This window comes from Limulus polyphemus, unplaced genomic scaffold (assembly GCF_000517525.1).
Source record: "Limulus polyphemus unplaced genomic scaffold, Limulus_polyphemus-2.1.2 Scaffold186, whole genome shotgun sequence".
Lineage (NCBI taxonomy): Eukaryota > Metazoa > Arthropoda > Merostomata > Xiphosura > Limulidae > Limulus > Limulus polyphemus.
This window is the reverse complement of record NW_013665796.1, coordinates 270,639-289,120: the sequence shown is the minus strand read 5'-3', so window position 1 is coordinate 289,120 and position 18,482 is coordinate 270,639. Positions and strand designations below refer to the sequence as shown.

Below are 18,482 nucleotides of genomic sequence, written 5' to 3'. Positions count from 1 at the left end.
CGTATTAACCTACTGATCATTCTGTTTGCACGTCTATTTGTGTTTCTAGAAAAACAAAAACAACGAAGATACAAGCCGTATTTAAATACTCAAAACACGTGAAGACAAAAGGTCAGTTCGACAAAAGATGTAGTATTACAGAGATGAGAAATTTAAAATTTTCCATTTATTGTGATTATATGTCTACATTTAGCCGCCAGAAGTATAATAATAGAAGCCAATATAAAGCATGTTTGGTGTGACAGGAATTCGAACCCACAACCCACAGATTGCGAGTCAAGCACCCTAACCACCTGGCCATGCCGGGCCTTCCAAAAGTGTGAAACAAGGTTTGACACAATGGGTTGAATATTATAAACCATCAGGTTAACAGTCTAGGCATGATAACAATTAGGTCATGTTCACCCTACTTTTGTGGAAGTGAGATACTAATATTGTACTGACCTGATTTATATTGTTGCAAAATATTTGTGAAGTTATCTGTTGTCAGGCTTATCACCTATTAATAGTTGTTAATATGAGGATAAATGCACGAAGTAACGAAAAATGAGTAATAAGTTTTGTAATGATGGCAAAAAAAGTATAATTTAGTGCTGGGAACAAAATTATACTTCAATTATTACTAACATTTCATTATAAATATTTGTGCCACATAGAAATTTATTCATGGTTTTTAAATCAATTTCAAGAGCTTTAATCTTGCTAATATTTACATTATTATAATTTGTTATAGTACATACAACATACTTTGGAAATCATATTAAATGAATAAATTATGATAATTACAACCTTAATTTAGAACATTTCTCTAAATGGTCTTTTAAATATTGTGAAAACAACTTAGTATTAATACATAAGGAGCAGATTTGGATCTATAGAATTTACCAATAAACTCTTCATATAACTTACCACGATTTCTTAAATTGTGTCTTCTACGAAAAGCTACCATTACTGTTACCATAAACAAAAGAGCAACAACCCCCAACACAACACCTAGCACTAGAGCTAAGTTACTGTTCATTACATCTGGACTTGGTTCAGTTAAATATTTAGTCTCTGAAAAAGAAAAAAAAAGATACAATTAGTATCAGAAGTGTAGTAATGCAGGAAAAAATACATAGTTGTTGATTACATCTGTATATGCTAACTGCTAGAACAGCACAAAGAAAAAACTGGACACGGGACAGAAAATTCTTGTTGCAAGTATATCTACTTGCAGGTAAGCTGAGAACATGTTAATAAGTTGATGTTTTCTCCTACCAACTTGCTAGTTACTGATGAAGCCACATTCAATGATGGAACACCAAAAATAGATGGATATGCACAAAGTTAGTGGAAGTACCTTTATGTTTGGGTTATAACTTATTCATCAAGAGTAAACCCATACTGCTGAATGAGACTTTGTTCTCCTAACTGCTTGACAACAGGGTTAATTGAATGAGGGTGGGGGCACAAACAGATTATTATGTAAGCTCTGATAGCAGAGCAACATGACTATCATTCAATTTACTTCAGGAATTTTTACCTGAAAAAACCCTAAAGCTCAAGCCATTAATATCAAACTTAGTTTGCTTTGATTGTGAATAAACTATAATTTATAAATCCATCTGTCACTAAAGAAATGTTGAGGTGCATTCATTTTTGATAATAAGTGAATCTTAGTTCATTAAAAACTATCAAACTTTGACTTGTTGTTTAAGCTCATAATGTATAGTTATTTGTATTTCAAAAAATTACATTCACCAACATTCACAGCATTAAATTTTTGACCTTATTGCAAACTGTGGCTATTTTATCAGAACCTGTGTCAAGCAAATGAAGTGAACAGGGCTCAGATCAGAAGAGAAGGCTGAAAGCTGCAACAGAAACAAAATTTAGTGTAGTGAATGTTGATGTGATTTATTTAATCAAAAGTTGGAGCAGTTTGTTTCACATTCTTTAAAATCAAGCAGTACACCTTATCCAAATTGTTATTGTCTATATTACTTCATGATAAACGAGAAAAAAATACATACAATTTTACTATTTTATTGAGGTTCTATTTAACAATACATATTTAGTTGCATTTAAACAATTAATTTGTGTATGCTTTTTTTTTTTCTAAGTGAAAATACCTAATGCTATATATTAAAGGTTCTTTTTCTAAAAATGTTATTGTCGCTAATTTGCGAGGAATAAGAAATGGAATTTTTCAACAATAAGAAATAAAGATTAAGGGCAGTTTGTATTTTTAACCAGAACATTTTATGCAACACATGGGCTAAACAGCTAGGTTCAAGTTTGTTGTTCCTTATCTTGAACCACTATGAGTGAGTAGCACCTAGAACCTATGATGAAATGATTTCTATTTTTCTAATGCACTCACAGTGCAAGAGTATGTTCAGCAGTATATCAAACAAACCTTAAACCTGCTGATCCACATTTTATCATGCCAACCTAAATTGCAAAGACAACTGTGTTAACACAATCTCTTACAAAGCTATATATTAAATAGATATGTACAGAAACAGCCAGGACAACAAACGAAATATTGAAAATACCCAGCACAATGAAATCAGGCATTATAATCATTACAGAGTAATCTCATGTAGACAACAAACTATCATATTCAACAAATAATAAAACAAAACTCATATCTGAAAAAAAAAAGTCCAACTGGGATAACATAACCAAATATCTTGTGTGTGTATATAATCTAACAAAGTGTAAAAAAACTAATAAAAGTTTAAAACGCAAATATCAAGAATGTAACAATCTTATGTATGCAATAAACACCAAAAACTATTCATGTTGGCATTCTTGAGTCTTGTATGTAAAGTTTCTTTCTGGTTATACTTATAAGTATATTGGAGTTTATAAATTGTATGTTCTGGTCAGTTTTTGGGCATCTTTATTCTCACCTTTAGTAGCTTTAAAAAGTGTATTTTTGTGTGAAATGTTGCTAAGACTCATTTTTCAATCAATTTTGATTGTTGTCTGTACTGGCTTTATACAAAACATAAAATATGCTACTTTAGTATACATAATTTGAGTTTGAAATGTACAAAAGAAAAGTATTCAACAATGTTTCCAATTTCTGTCTAATATAAAAACTAAAACCAAATACGTTTATGAAACAAATAAAAGTAATAGTTTTAGAAGCTTCCGAGATCAGAATGCAAATATATATATATATATATATAAATACAATTAAGATAAAACTTCCCACCAGAGCTTTATAATTTAATTTGTAATAAAATATTTTGCCATCTAAAGGCAATTTCTGAGTAATTTAGCAAATAATATGAAAATGTCATGTCTGAAAGCTAGGTTATCACACTCTAAGATTATGCTGATAAAATGAACAAATTTTGCTCGACTTCCTTAGACCAGGTTCTTTCTCTATGTTTGTATTAGACTAAAATTGGGGAGTGTGTAATTTTCATTAACAAAAAAAAATAAAAAAAATTTACTCCTGTTCCAATTTTGGGCTGACCCATCTTTAACACTTACTTCACAGAAGACTGGGTAGTCAAATGTCATTTGCAATCAGTGACCACGGTAACCTGAATTGCCTCTTAGTAGTGATATTTTGAGATGAATCATGTGATATTATCCTAAACCATTAGTTACTATTTTTGATTTACATATCTTTTTGTTAAGTATATATATACCTTTTTTCATTCTTAATGTATTTTATATTATCTGGTTAAATTAACTTAGAGACTATTTATCTTTATCACATTTTTTTCAACATATGTTATTATACAGATCCATTGGTATTTTAAGACTGAACAGCATCTTATTCACACGTGGGCTAAATGGTCAGGTCAGAGACCATTAATTTTGAATTACTGACGAGAACAAGCAGTACCTGCTACCACAGTTTGAACAAAATAATGGGATTGATGTTCACGTTTATAATGCACCTATAGCAGAACGAGATCAGTGGCACCATATCTTGATCTCCGGACCTATGATCCATAAACTTGTGTATTTACCATTTAATAACATTTAAAATGCTTTCATAGAAATATAGAAAATGAAAGTCAACCATTTTTATTAATTTTAAGGCTATTTATTCAAGATTAAGTGTAAGCCCCTAAAAGAGGGCCTAATTTTAATTCCATAATTAAAGTCTGGACGAAGCCTCAGAATAACTTAAACCCAGATTTAATAAAGTATTGCTAATTAAGTAAACAGTCATTAATTACCCTTCTCATGCATGTATCAATAAAATGAGCAAGCTCTGTTTAGAAATGAATATTTTATTATTGTAATTAGCAGCATATTGAAAGTTCTGAAATAATGTGGCAGTATTATACAAGATCTGACATTATTAAAATAAAAAAAAAAAAGAAGATAAAAAAGAAAGGTGGATTGCAGTCATTTTCCTAATCTGAAAATGTATTTCCAATAGATACCTCCACACACGGAATAGCTATATCTCTAACGCTTCTGTCCACAAGACTTGCATGCCACTAGCCTTGAGCTATTCATACCTAAAATTCATATCATTAACACAAACTGTGTAAGTACATAATGATGTCATCATGCAACAACGGCCCTCTGCCAATAGAAGAGGGAAACAACTTCCATGCGCAGTGACTCCACTTAATCTCTTGCACTCGAAAATAACATCATTCTTTATGAGGCAAGAAGAAAGAGCTACGGAAGTGAGGAAGTTAGTTTCAATAGGAAATACATTTTCCGATTAGGAAAATGGTAATTTTCACCTCATCTCTTCACACAGAATAGCTAGAATCTAAAGTTAAATTGGTGGAGTGGCTGGTAAGAATTTATAAACTTAGATGTGCTTGCTTCTGAAAGTACCCATAGGGGAAAGCCCATGTAATGTGACATCCAATGACAGGGGCTCCATAGGGGCACATGCACATCTCGTTTTGACCAGGGTATATAATTTTTGCCCTGAAAGTAAAGGGGCCTCAAGTGTTGCAGGGATATGCAGAATGAAAATGTGACCATCCAAGTACTTACACTCAAGTGTAATGTAGTTAGGGTGCAATCAGACTGTATGGAATGTACTAACCTCTACTCAACTGGACAGAATGAGTACGCAAGGGGGCAAAATAAACCATATGAGAGGGGCCCTGTACTACATCAATAATGTCACCACTGCCTTACTTCTCACCATATTTTACTGAGCCCAATTGGTGAGGGATTCTACAAGGTTCACCACCCAGTGGCTAGAAACTGTTAAATGGCAATGGTCTTCCATGCTCCACTTGAAGAGTAGGTGGAAAATGTGAGTTGGGGAAACCCAGATCTCCATCAGCCTCCTGCCAGAAAGGTCTGTTATTGAAGACAGTGCAATGGGTGACTGTGAAACCCTATGTTTGAAAGCTGGCAAGTGCAAGCCAAAGAAGTGGGCAGTCATTTCCCTGTTGCTGGCTTTTTTTATGACAGTCCATGGAATTGATTGGTTTGGATCAGGCAATTAAGTAATATTATATACCATGGGGAATACCTCAAGTGGTCATGTGGAACACCATCTTGACAGTGGGCACTGGTAGAGCCAAGGCAGATAGGTTGAATGTTTTCTGTTACTCTTGGCCTGAGAGGCAACACCAGCCTCCTGGTGGGATCCTGTTAGGTAGAATTTGAGGGAAAAGAAGAAATATATATTTATTAATCTCGAAGGTGGTGTGCTGATTGAAGAATGGCCACTGTTGGGAGTCAAAACAGCCAGGTGACGAAGATAGTTAAGACAAATATGTGTGGAGTTGTCCAGCTGCCAACCAGGAGGATCTTGTCCAATAATTGACAAAATTAAAAGCAAAAAAGTCAGACAGGTGATGCAGCTGATGCAAAGAAATGTGAAAGTGCTTGCAAGTTTCAACATCCAGGAAATAGATACAAGGAAGGAAGATTGAAGAGAAAAAGCAATTGCCTTCCTGAGTGGTCTACGTCTTAGAAAGAAAAGGCTGGTCTGAGTAAAGGAGTAAATAAGTGTAGTGTAATAGTGGATGAGAAGTATTAATGGCACAGAAAACTGACCAACAGCAACCACAGGCAAGAAGGAAGGAAGTCTTAAACGAAAGATAGTATAAGGAGCAATGGCTCAAATGGGACATATATGCAAGTGTGCAAACCCACATTATGGTCCCAGTCAGGCATAAGAATTGGGCAAGGGGGTTGGTGAAGAAAGAAGGATTGAAACAGATTCAATAGGATAGAGAAAGAAAACGTTGTGGTAAAGGAAATGACAAAACATGGTAGACATTGCCAACCAATAAACAGAGATGGTGGAGACTGACAAACCATGGTTGAACAACCAAGTGAAAAAGGCTGAAAGGTAGAATAAACCAAAACAGCCGGGAGAAAGGGAGCAGCAGGTGGACCAGTAATGAAAAAAACATCACTTATACTGATAGTTAAGTTGGAAAGACAACGGGAAAGTTATAGAACAAAAGCTACACAATAAGAGTCAGACCTTGAAGGCAATGGACCAGACAAATCCTACGTGTGAAGATGAAGAGATGATATGCCTGGATGAAAAATGGATGTGCAGGTTTGAGGAAACACAGTAGGGACACAGGACTGTGAAAGGGGACTCTAAATGTCAACCAAAGAAGCAGTGGATACCAGGGTTGAGCTGGCCAAAGAGTAGGATAGGCATATAAAAAAGGGTGAGACCAGTCCTGGTTGAGAGCATTGACAGCTAGAGTTGAAGGATGAGGAACTGGGAACCAGAACATTAGAAGCTTGAAGTTGAGAGGAAGAGCAAAGACATGTATGAAGTGTGTGCCCAATTGAGATCAAGCTCAACAGAAGTATTGGGGGCTAACAGATCACTCCATGGTCAGAACATTGTCCAAATGAGAGGCAATTTGCCACCAAGCTCAAAGACCCAGCACATGACAGGCAGTAAAATGAGCCCAGAAGAGGAGGTCTAAGGCCTGAAAGCAGAGACTCCTGGAATAGATGCCCCATTGAAGGGTAACATAATAAAACACTATGAAATTGTCAGAGTGGATCATGACCAAATGGTCACTCAGAAGAGGTAGGAAGTGGGAGCATGCCTGATGAACTGCAAGAAGTTCAAGCATGTTGATATAGAGTGAATGTTCCTCCAATGCCTAAAAGCCAGAATTTATGCTTTTGCTCAGAGATGCACTGCAACATGAGAGAGAAGCATTTGTGAAGAGATGAAAATACAGAGGGGAGGGAGTAAGGGATACCCACTGTGGTATTAGCATGATAAAGCCATCAAGACAAGTACTTGAGAACAGGAGAAGGATAATGGATTCTGAGAGAGGTTCAACTGGTTGTGCAAAGTCCATTGGAGAAGGCACATATATGCACACCCCAATAAAATGAGTGGTTCCACTGAAGCCAGCATCCCCAAAAGCAAAAGTTCCTGCACAGAGTTTCCATAGTTTGCTGGCATAGAGGAAAAGGCTGAGAACAATTGAGTCAAGAGTTGAAAAACAAGCCCAGATGTATTAAATACTGTGTAGGCATAGGAAAGAACTTGTAAAACTTGACAAGCTAACTGAGCTGAGCAGCCTCTAGCGCAAAAAGGGAGGTGGGTGTGAATGAATACTTTTGTGATAAGGCTAGGAGAAGCCAACTGGTTGAGAGAAGATTGGTTGATAAATGGACACCAGTCCCAGAACATCTTGGGGACCATAAAGAAGTGATAGCAAAGCCCCTGAGTAGGGGGTGTATACCCTCTTAATGGGGATTTTGGCAAAAAGATCTGAGACCACATCCTCAAGACATTAAAAGATAAATGGGGTTTGAAAGAGAAGAAAATGAAATGGGAAGAGAAGTGGAGAGACAAACCATAAGTGAGAATGTGAAGAACTCATCTGTTGACTGAGAAAGGAGCCCAAAAAGCATCCACTGGGTCCAATCCAATATGATAGTGTTAAAGAGGAGGTAATGAACCTCACCATAAAAACCCCCAGGAACACACTGAATTGTATCAGACATGAGGTGGAAGGATGGAAGGTAATGTTACAGTGTGGTATACTCCCACAAGCTGGTAAAAGAGATTCCAAAGCCAGGACACAGGAGTTAACAATGCGAGGAGAACAAGACATGTGGGTATAGGTGCATAGTTGTTCAAAAAAAGGAATCAGCATGAACCCTAATGTCAGGTGAAGGAGGAAAGACAAAATAATCTTGAGCAGGAAGAGTCAAAAGAGAAAGAATGGTACATACCTAGAAAGTCATATCCATAACGAGATTGGAAGATTAAGAATTATCCTCGACCTGTAAGGCAGTACTCAAAGTAAGTCCTGATAGAAGAATGAGCAGCCCAAAATCTTGAACTGAGGTAAAGAATTGTTGGCCACAGATGAAAATAGGAGGCCCAGCATGCATAAGGGAACCCACGATATCGTACTATGGCCGTAAACTCAACCATCAATTAGCCTCCAGAAGCCATAGTAGAAATAGGTCTTGTGTTTGTAACATTTTTATTCTCACAGTACACAGTAGAAAAGACCATAATTTGAGAGTTCATGAAGGTAATTAATACTTGTGAAACAAAAGCTATTTTAAAACAAAATGCAAGTTTTGTTGATTATTGCAAATCTCAATAAATTGAAGTAAGACTAGAAAAAAAAATTTAACGTCCATTCAAAACAATGCCGAAGAAAGGAATGATATTATTTCAAGTGCAAGTGATTATGGAGAGTCAATGTGCATGGCAGTTGTGTCTTCCTCCTATTGGGAGAGGGCTATTCTCTCATGATGACATCATCATGTACTAGTACAGTTCATGTTAATTATGTGAATTTTAGGTGGGAAATAGTTCAAGGCTAGTGGTATGCAAGTCTCAAGGGTAGATGCTTGAGGGATATAGCTATTCTCTGTATAGATGTGAAATATTGTATTGAAAATTAGCAATCCAGAATGAACTATACATGTATCTAACTTCAAGTATTCAATTTTTAAGTACTTTCTATGAATGTATTATATTTTACATGGCTATGTGTCTAAACATGAAGGGTTAGTGTAATTATTTCTATAAACCAATCTGTACCAGGTAAATTACATTCTTCTTCTGAAGAGAACCTTACATCACCTAGGTGATTTTTGTCTGATAAAAGTCACAGCATTATTCAGCCACATCTTTTTAATATATATAACAGTGATTATATCTTTCATAACTTAATGATATAATGTTATTAGTATTACTTTTTCTCTTGAATTGGGACTTTAGAAACTACCATGCCAGACAAGAAAAAATATTTGGAATTTTATTGGGTTTAACACCCTGTAATACATCTTAGGACTCCTTAATAGTTCACCCCAGAAGATCAACATCTGTAAAACAATGTAAGTTATGTATACCTATTTTTCTTAGCTAAAGCAGTAATTTTATGACATTTTGAAATCTCAGTACTCTTTAACTCTCATGTTTTGCCATTTAAAAATATATAACAAAAATTCAACTTTAATACTATGCTCAAGCTACAATGCATAAAGATGATTCAATATTTTTAAAATATTCACATGTACATTATATACATAGAGGATCTCCGAATCAGCAGGAATAATTACAGCATTCCTGCTGTTTTTGTTTATATATTTTGTGTGCGTCTCATATTATTAGGGTCCTGTAACCAACACAATCATGGACCAACAAGCATTTGGTAAATACAATGTAATTACTTCAACACAATGTTTTACAAACTAATTGTGTATATATGGACTTCACTGGTATTTGTAAGGTTAACCAATTCTGTCTAAAAATACTCCATAAATACAATATATGAGCAGTTAAAAGATCAAAGTTGTAACAAGACAGGAGACCTAGAGGTTGCCAGAGGTCACCAACAAATCCAGGGGAGTGTGTCCCTCCCTCTCCTTCATGGAAGAGATAGAGAAACCTGGCCAGTTGAGTATAAACTCTCTTGAATGATCATAAAAGCGGGTAACCTTGGCCAGCAATCACAGGAAAGAAATACTGATAACATCACATTCACAAGGTCATTAACTAGATGCTGAACACCTGTAAGAAAAATTTAAGACTTTATTTGATTATACCTGAATAAAATATATATTCAACTGTTAAGTTACAATTCTGAATAGCAACACATGCATTGCTCTTACCATAACCATTGGATGGAAGTAGAAAGGTTGAAGTTTTACACACACACCCTATGCATTTTGGATCACTCAAGTTTTCCAAACAGTTCTCACACTGTTCATCTCCTGGCCTGATCTAAAAATAATACATTAATACACGTTATTCAAAAGAAAATATTTGTATATAAAATCCTAGATATACAATGAAAGAACAGATTACTGAAAATAGTTGTTAAATGTGTGTGCATTATTTATTATATGAAAACAAAATCACCAATTAAGAATGTAAACATAATTAAACAAAACTACTATAATTATGCCGAGTAGTCAACATGGTTTCACTTCCGGAAAATATTGTTTAATAACCTATTTTTATATTATTTGAAGTGGTTGCTGCTTTTGTACATGAAAATGTAGATATATATATATATATATATATGATTTATATGTATACACATATGTGGAATAAGTTGGCTCACTAAAGAGAAATGTGGTTTGATGAAAGAAAGCACAAGGTTGTTACAAATGGAATTCGGACAAACTGGATTCCTGTCAATAGTGTGGTACCTCAAGGCTCAGTGTTAGGACCTTTGTTTACATCAATAACACAGATGAAGATATGGTCTATAATTTACTTAAATTTGCTGGTGATATTAAAGTTATTGAGTATTGCTGGTTATGAGGATGCTGCTGCTGCTGCTTTACAAAAGGATTTGAATTATTTGGTGAATTGAGTGATTAAATGGCAGATGACTTAATTTTCATAAATGCAAGGGTTATCATAATTCAAACTGTAAGTATAATTTTGATGGGAATATGGAAGAAAAGGATCTTGATGTATTGGTTGATCAGTCTCTTGAGCTATTCAAGCAGTGTGCTGTTGCTAGTGGAAGGACAAATAGGACTTTAGGTTGTAACTACAGAAATACTGAACACACATTATAAGAGTTTAAAATTTCATTGTATAGGTCACTGATTAGGCCACATTTGGAGTAGTGTGTTCAGTCAATACTAGACAGATTTTCAAATAATTTACCAGGATAAACCAACACTTCACGATATATATGAATAACCTTAGCCAAATATTATTTAATTACATCAAATAATATTTTCTGAATACTGCCACAGCTTTGTGCTGAAACAAACATCTTGAAAAAGAAACATGCAAACTGAGTAAATTTCAATTCTAAGATCTTACATTTTCTTGATGCCATTTTTTTCCATATGCTCTAAGTTCAGAACTTATTTTTTATGTTCAGGTTTCTCTCATGTCCTGTACATACCATAGTCTTAAACTGATTTATCTTGTTTTGATTCATTTTTTGTCTTATTAATTTTATGCTCCATTTTTAGATCTTGTTACATCTGCTAGTTATATTTTAATTCCACATTCATCTAGTTCGTTTTAAGTATATTTAGAAGCGTTAGTGTAGATAGAATGGTGAGAAGTTATTGTTGAAAATTAAATATATATATATATTTTATAAAAGGAGAAGAAAATGGCTTGATAAACTATTAATTTCATACTGAGAGAATTCACCAATTTCTCATAAAATGTATTTTTAAAAGACAGAATACATAAATCTTCTTAATGAAAGTCTCAAGCAATAAGCAAATGGCCCTTATAGAGAATGTATTTTGGAATAACAATAGATCCTACACAAGCATACATTATATTAACCTTTTAAGTATGGGCTTGGTCATTCTGATCAATCTGTAACCACAATGTAACCATGAAACTATACACACTATAATTCTGAATTTATTAAGTGTACCTTCATTAAATTTTGCAAGCTGTGTGATTTTCATGTTAAGAATAAAAATAATTCTTTTTTTCTTGCAATTTTTCATATTTCATTTATGTAACCTTTAACACATCCTAAATGTATATCAAAAGCTTTTTAACATAAAAGTTTATGTTTTATCTGTTATTTTCTCTACCCTAATACTAACTGTAGCTGAATCTTCAACATACAGTGAAATGAAGTTTTGAAATTTATGAACCAAAATTAATATACAAGTGTTCTTCTTTCAATACATAATTTATTTCTACAACTCGAGTTCACGCTATTCACAATTTCAACTGTTTACCTTTTTATACAGCCTTTTAAATTTTCTAGTTTTATAACTTGTATGACATACAGTTCATTCATTCCTGAAATGAACATATATCACAGTGGGAAGAAAGAAGCAAATTCTCATACACACATTTAGTGTGCATGCAAGTTTTGCACCATTGCCTAGTAAGCTGAGCCTTGTTAAAATTGTCTAACTCATTTCACAAAAATAAAAAATCTTTAATCATTCAAATATTTTTAATCATATTAGAATATATATATATATATATAATACATAATTCATTAAAATAGAATGTCCAAAAATAACTATAATTTAACTGTCTTTATAACAAATATATAAATAGATTACAAAATTTGAGTGCTACAAGTGCTAACTTTGTTTACCAAGATATTAACACAATCAAACCATAAAGTTAATACTGCCACTAATTCTAAAGGACTACAACAAGCTTGAAATTGAAAATATGCACTTTCTATTGATTTTTAACATATATATCAACTAAGGAAAGCATGCAAAGATAGGGGTGTGCTTTGGACAAGACAATCTTACAGTAGGGCCTTTTGCTATGAAACTATGCTGCAGAGTTATTGTGAAGATGTACAGTTGTCATACAGAGCATGACTGGAGATGGTGATATATGGATGTGATGAAGCTCAAAAACTGTTTTAATATAATGCACTCAATCTCATATATAACATGAATAAAATTGTGCAACTTTACAAATAAAAAAGTTATCTTACTATTATAATAAAAGCTACATATTCATGATTGTCAAGTAAGAGAAATGCATTTCATTTTTAATTATTAGTGGCTAAATTGGGAATTTGAAAAAGGTAGATCTCCATGTTGTGATCCAATTTTAAATTCTAATCAGATGATCAAGAATGCTAATAGCTTGACTCCTCAAAAGATGGAACTCTGTTCTAGACCATTCTTCTCAAGTTAACTCCTGAACATAAGATGCACTTTCTGTTAACTTCATGAAATGTTTGAGTTTTACTTGACTGTAAACTTAAGTCTTAATGCAGATTACTATGCTGAACTTTTCCAAATGAATTTAACTTTTTTAGCAATCTCTCTTTCACCATTTTGTCATCAATAAAAAAAAACTAAAAAAAACTGGAAACAACTTCAAAGCCACAAATTATACAAGCACATATAAATATATCCGATCAATTTTCTACTAAACATCTCAATACCATTATCAAACTATTTCCAGATTTAACTGTACATACAAGATGTTGTTCATTAAAGGTTTCTTCACCCCACCCCCCTAAAGAAAACATACTGTGTTCCACTTCAGGAGAAAAGGTCTATTTTAGTCTCACTGTACCAGATAATTTTGTGCTTCAGATTCCTTTTCACATTTGTTTTCTGAATTTTCTTCAAGAGCAGCTCACCTCTTTGACTGTTCCATCATTGACTTTGCTATCGCAAAGTTTCATTCAACACATGTTGGTAATCATTGCCTCTTTTGTGGCTATTGATGCTGCTTAATTACCAGACAATTGTTTTCAATCAATTAATATATTTTAAAATTTGTTCTGTTCAGGTGTTGCAGACTTTTAGTGATAGGTACCAATATTTTTGTCATCAAAAACATCTTATATAAAATTACTTTAGTCCTTACAAACACTGCTTGATAAACTACCAGAAACTGTGTATTTTGGACTTTGTCACATTAATTATGGGCTAATGTTCACCAATTGCTTGTATTTCACATGTTTTCTTGAATTATTGTTAATGTTTGGAGTCAATAATTTTTTCTGTAAGTATATGATTCATATGAAGTCATTATACTTCAGGATATATTTATTTGTAACTAAATTATATACTTATCTTTTACATAGTAATAGTACAGGTTTAATTCAAATACTTAAAAACTCATAAAAAAGTAGACATAAAAATTCACCTACACCATTTTAATTTTAGTCTTATCCTTCCAACTGGAAAATTACCAGCTCTCAAAAGCTTAATCATCATCAAAATGTGTAATTAAATGAAAGCAGGACAAAAAGCCAAGAGAATACTCACAACAATATAATATTGTTTTCCAACAGTTAGGTTTGAAAATCTTTCTTGAACAGGGCTATTTTTCTGTAAGTATGATGGAAAAATAACATATGAATATCAACATATGTAACAAAAAAGAAAGAAAGAAACTTATCCATATCTTACACAAATAGCAGAGACCCCCCCCCTACACACACACACCAGAAAGAAAGACTTTCCTATTTCATAAATAAAATGGGATGGAAGAAAAAAAAAGGTTATTTTTAAACAAGTCACACAAATAGTGTACAATGTGTAAGCTGAAAATAAAAATTTCTAAACATATAGCTATGCCACACACATATATGCACAAAAACAAAGTTGAGGCATCCATAAATTTATCACTGTAAACATAAGTGAGTAAAAAAGCAATTTTTTTTTTCACTTAAGTAAAATACGATATGAAAAGAAAAACCAGCTTTTCATAAGAAAGGTAAAAGTACAGTAGATGCAACAAAGCAAAGGAAAAACCACTCTTATAAAATACTTGACAGTTTCATATAATAAGAATTCTTTATTAACAAAGGAATCTGGTACACTTTACTATTTAAGAGTAGAAATATGAAAAAAAAGAATCAAGTAATAATAAAACCAACTAAAACATGAAATCACTGTGAAACTCAGTATTTGTGAAGCTTAGAAAACATTCCAAAAATTTATACTGTTTTTTTTATTACTATTAATATTACATAAAGATGCTTAAAATGCACTTTGTAAGAATTATTGTATATATATATTTTAAAGTGCTGGTGTATCACCACAGATGAGAGATATATCCAGGGCTCTTTAACTTAATGTGTAAATGGTCAGTCCAACTATATTGTAGAAGTTAACATTTTTTTAAATCAAAATTGTATTTCCAATAATACTTACCACCTCTCACACTTAAGCCATTACTCAACCACCATGGTTTCTTCCTTTTCCCATCTAAGCATTGATCTATTTTTTCTTGTTTGCTCCAGTCTTTCATACCCCACTTAACTGCCCACCTACATCAATGCACCCTCTATCCTGGTACTGTATATAAGTACCTCATTCAGATAATGTTATCACTTTTTTGAGACTGACTCAATCATAGTCTCTAACATCAGCTCTTAGTGGGGAGGAAGGGCAGGAGAGTGTCAGCAGAGGTAAGGATTAATGGAAATACATTTTCAATTTAAGAAAATTTTAACTTCCAAAATATACTTACCTCCGCTCAAACTTACAGCTGGAATCCCATATTGTTAAAATGGAGGGGCCAGTAAGGGCATTATCCATACAGAAAATCTCTGCATAGATCATGGGTGTGTAAATAAAAGATTGGCACCCTAGTAGGTGAACCACACTACATCCAGAACAGGTATGCTCTATCACCTGGAACTTAATTCATGCACTGTGGGTGGAATTTTACATGATTTGTAATCACTATTGGCCAGATCGCAACCAGAGAGCCAAGGTAATTTCCACTTGCCCCCAGAATTATGGGGAAGACGTGGAACAAACCGTGCTCAACCATGGACTCAGGATTGGACCACTCTGGAATTAAGAAGAGACAATGGACCCTCTTCCATGAACATCAAATCTGAACCAGTATTATGAGTAGGCTCCTGCATAGGCTGGAGCTTCTCCTACCAACATCTGGGAAAAAAACCATCCAGGAACTCGGGTAGGAGAGCTCCCAAATTTGCCTTCTCCAGGAGCGGAGGAATTGACTCTTTAACACTGGAGGAAAAGCCTTTGTCCACCACCCCAGTGACTGAAAACCAGGAGTGGTAAGGACTTCCTAGCTCCACTAATAGAATCTGGAGGGGGGGGGAGATAATGCATATTGGGGAGTCGTGAAAAACAGTGCAATAGGTGAACAAAGTTCCCCAAGTTTTTAAAAGCAAACTGACCCCAATTTATTCAATCCAATGATTGGTAGGGATGGGCAAGATCCCCTTATATTTTACTCATGATAGTCCATGAGTGGTGGTCCACCCTCTAGATGGTCTTATGGAACACCTTATTTCTACAGAGACTGTTGCAACCTAGATAAAGTATATTGAATTAGTGTGGAATTGGTTTGATAAAAGCACACCTACCTGAGCAACACTCGCCACAGAGTGGGATCCTGTGAAAATACTCGCCCCTCTGTATAATCTAGTGGAAGTGGTTAAGATAGCTTCTGCAAGTGAACAAAATCCTCAGATGAAGATACTGCCAATCATGCAAATAATGTGAGATAAAAGTATGGGGGAAGGTCCACCTACCAGTCCACACAATGCCCTCCATCTCACCATGAATAACATCACTGACAGTCTCAATCACGATATGGTTAACATAGACCATTATTGAAGTAGTGTAACCCTTAGCTACTCACATTTTGTTTCAAGGAATGTGAACATTAGCAAGCATGGTGGCCTACATGTTGTCAGATGTTAGTGTTTAAGTTGATGATTCTGAAGGAATTTCGTCCAGCCATTGTTTCATGCATGCCGTTTCTACTCACAGCAGGTTAATTCAATTTAGTGACAAAAGTTACAAGAAGTTTAGAGAATGTGCTGCCCTGTGGAAGGAGCTTAAAGACAGCCCTGAAAGTAAGGTCAATACCAATGGCAATGCAGACGGTTGTATTGACTGTGAACAATAGTAACAGCTGGGTGCACGTGTGGGTGAAATAAAACATGGTGATGGAATTGGAAGGTAAGTCCAGCAACTTGTATCATAAGGAGTGAAAGTAAACTAGGATATACAGAAACATAATTTGTAGAAGTTTTTTTTTACATAATTTTTGTTATTGGGCTGTATGTAGGGCATTCACTTTAAACCAAGTATTTGTTAGTTGATTATATCTTAATGTCATGAATGTGACACCAATTTCTATTTGTAATTATGTATCATCCATTTGCCAAACGATTCAGTAGAAATTTTTAACAACTGACAATGACTAGAACCTTTGCTACTTTTATTTTGAATTTAGAATTGAAGGCAGACAATCACACATAAAATAATTCATGGTAGGTAGCTTCAAACATTAACACAACAATTTAGAATATACAGTTACATCATCATAAGTACAGTAGTACTTATAGTAGAAATGGGCCAGATGCTCAATATGTGCAGTATAAATTAAAATCTTAAACACACTTCAAACAGCACGTAAACAAACTTAATAAGCACTTTAAACAAACTGTTGAGCAGTAAAGAAATCAAGTGCATAACTCTCTCCTCCCTTCACCTTATGCAAATCTAAATGCACAAGACTGAATTACGCTACCTTGTATAAAAGCATTTTTTCTTATTTTTACTTATAACCCTGGTAATAACAATCTAACAACAAATTAGTAGCCATATTCTATAATTACAAGCATGCTCTGCAATTTGCCAAATAACAACACACCCTCGTGTCACCAGGGTGATTGCTTATGTGCACAAGCTATGTATTCAGTCTGCAGCTGTATTAGGTAGAGATCTAGGTTCCAATTATGATCTAACCTTTGAAAATAATTTTTTTAGTTCACTACACCTGACTCAAGGGTTCTGCATTGGACAAAGCAATTCTATCATAGCAGTCTGTGCCTAAAACACGAGTCTCCTATGTGAGTGCGAACGCTACCACTGCCGAAGTCTGACACAGCTTTGCTCGAGTGTTCTAGACATTGACATGCAAGATGGTACTTGAAACAGTGATTTTTAAAATATGCCTATCATGGAAACAAAACAAGAGAAAATAAGAAAATCTTATGTTGATAACCATGAAAAGTATCTGTCCCAGTGGAGGGAGCATTACTTAGAGAATAGAAATAAGGTTAGAAAGAGTAATGCTGAAGAAGTGAAAAAGCCTTAGCCATTAATCCAACCAAAGAAAAGGCTGCCACCCTGGCTAGATGGAAGAAAAACTATAGCAAAAATATCAGCAAAAGTCAGGAAATGTCAAGAGATAGTTCTAAGAAAAACTACGAGGAAGATAGGCCAAGAGCCCATTCACTCTTAAGACTTTGTACCAAAGCAAGCTATGAGACTAGTGTAAAAAAATTTTTAAATTAGAAAAAAAATTGGAATTGGATAGGAATGGGTGGGATAACATTTAAACACTTGTTGGCTTTTGATACCGTGCAATCTCAAAGTGGGTGTGGCCATCATTCTGCCTATTCGTACTTCATGTTTTACTTTGAACTTTGATCCAATTATAGACTTGAATTGAGTTTTATAAGTAGCTAATCTTTTCTAAATACCCAAAAATTTCAAAAATAAGTGTTTGGTTTGGTTTGTTATGAATTTTGCGCAAAGCTACACGAGGGCTATCTGCACTCGCCATCCCTAATTTAGCAGTGTAAGACTAG

At 34.2% G+C, this 18,482-nt stretch overlaps 1 protein-coding gene across 3 annotated transcripts in view; it reads right to left on the bottom strand.

Annotated features, from left to right (window-relative positions):
* The window catches only part of LOC106478170, a 50,424-nt gene that overhangs the window by 14,568 nt on the left and 17,374 nt on the right, over positions 1–18,482 (bottom strand). For all 3 annotated transcript variants that reach the window (XM_013938690.2, XM_022381695.1, XM_022381694.1), the window contains exons 4-6: positions 14,158–14,220; positions 10,069–10,180; positions 910–1,056 (exon numbers count right to left, since the gene is read on the bottom strand). In XM_013938690.2, coding sequence (XP_013794144.1) covers positions 910–1,056; positions 10,069–10,180; positions 14,158–14,220 — 322 coding nt within the window. The remainder of the gene's footprint in view (positions 1–909; positions 1,057–10,068; positions 10,181–14,157; positions 14,221–18,482) is intronic.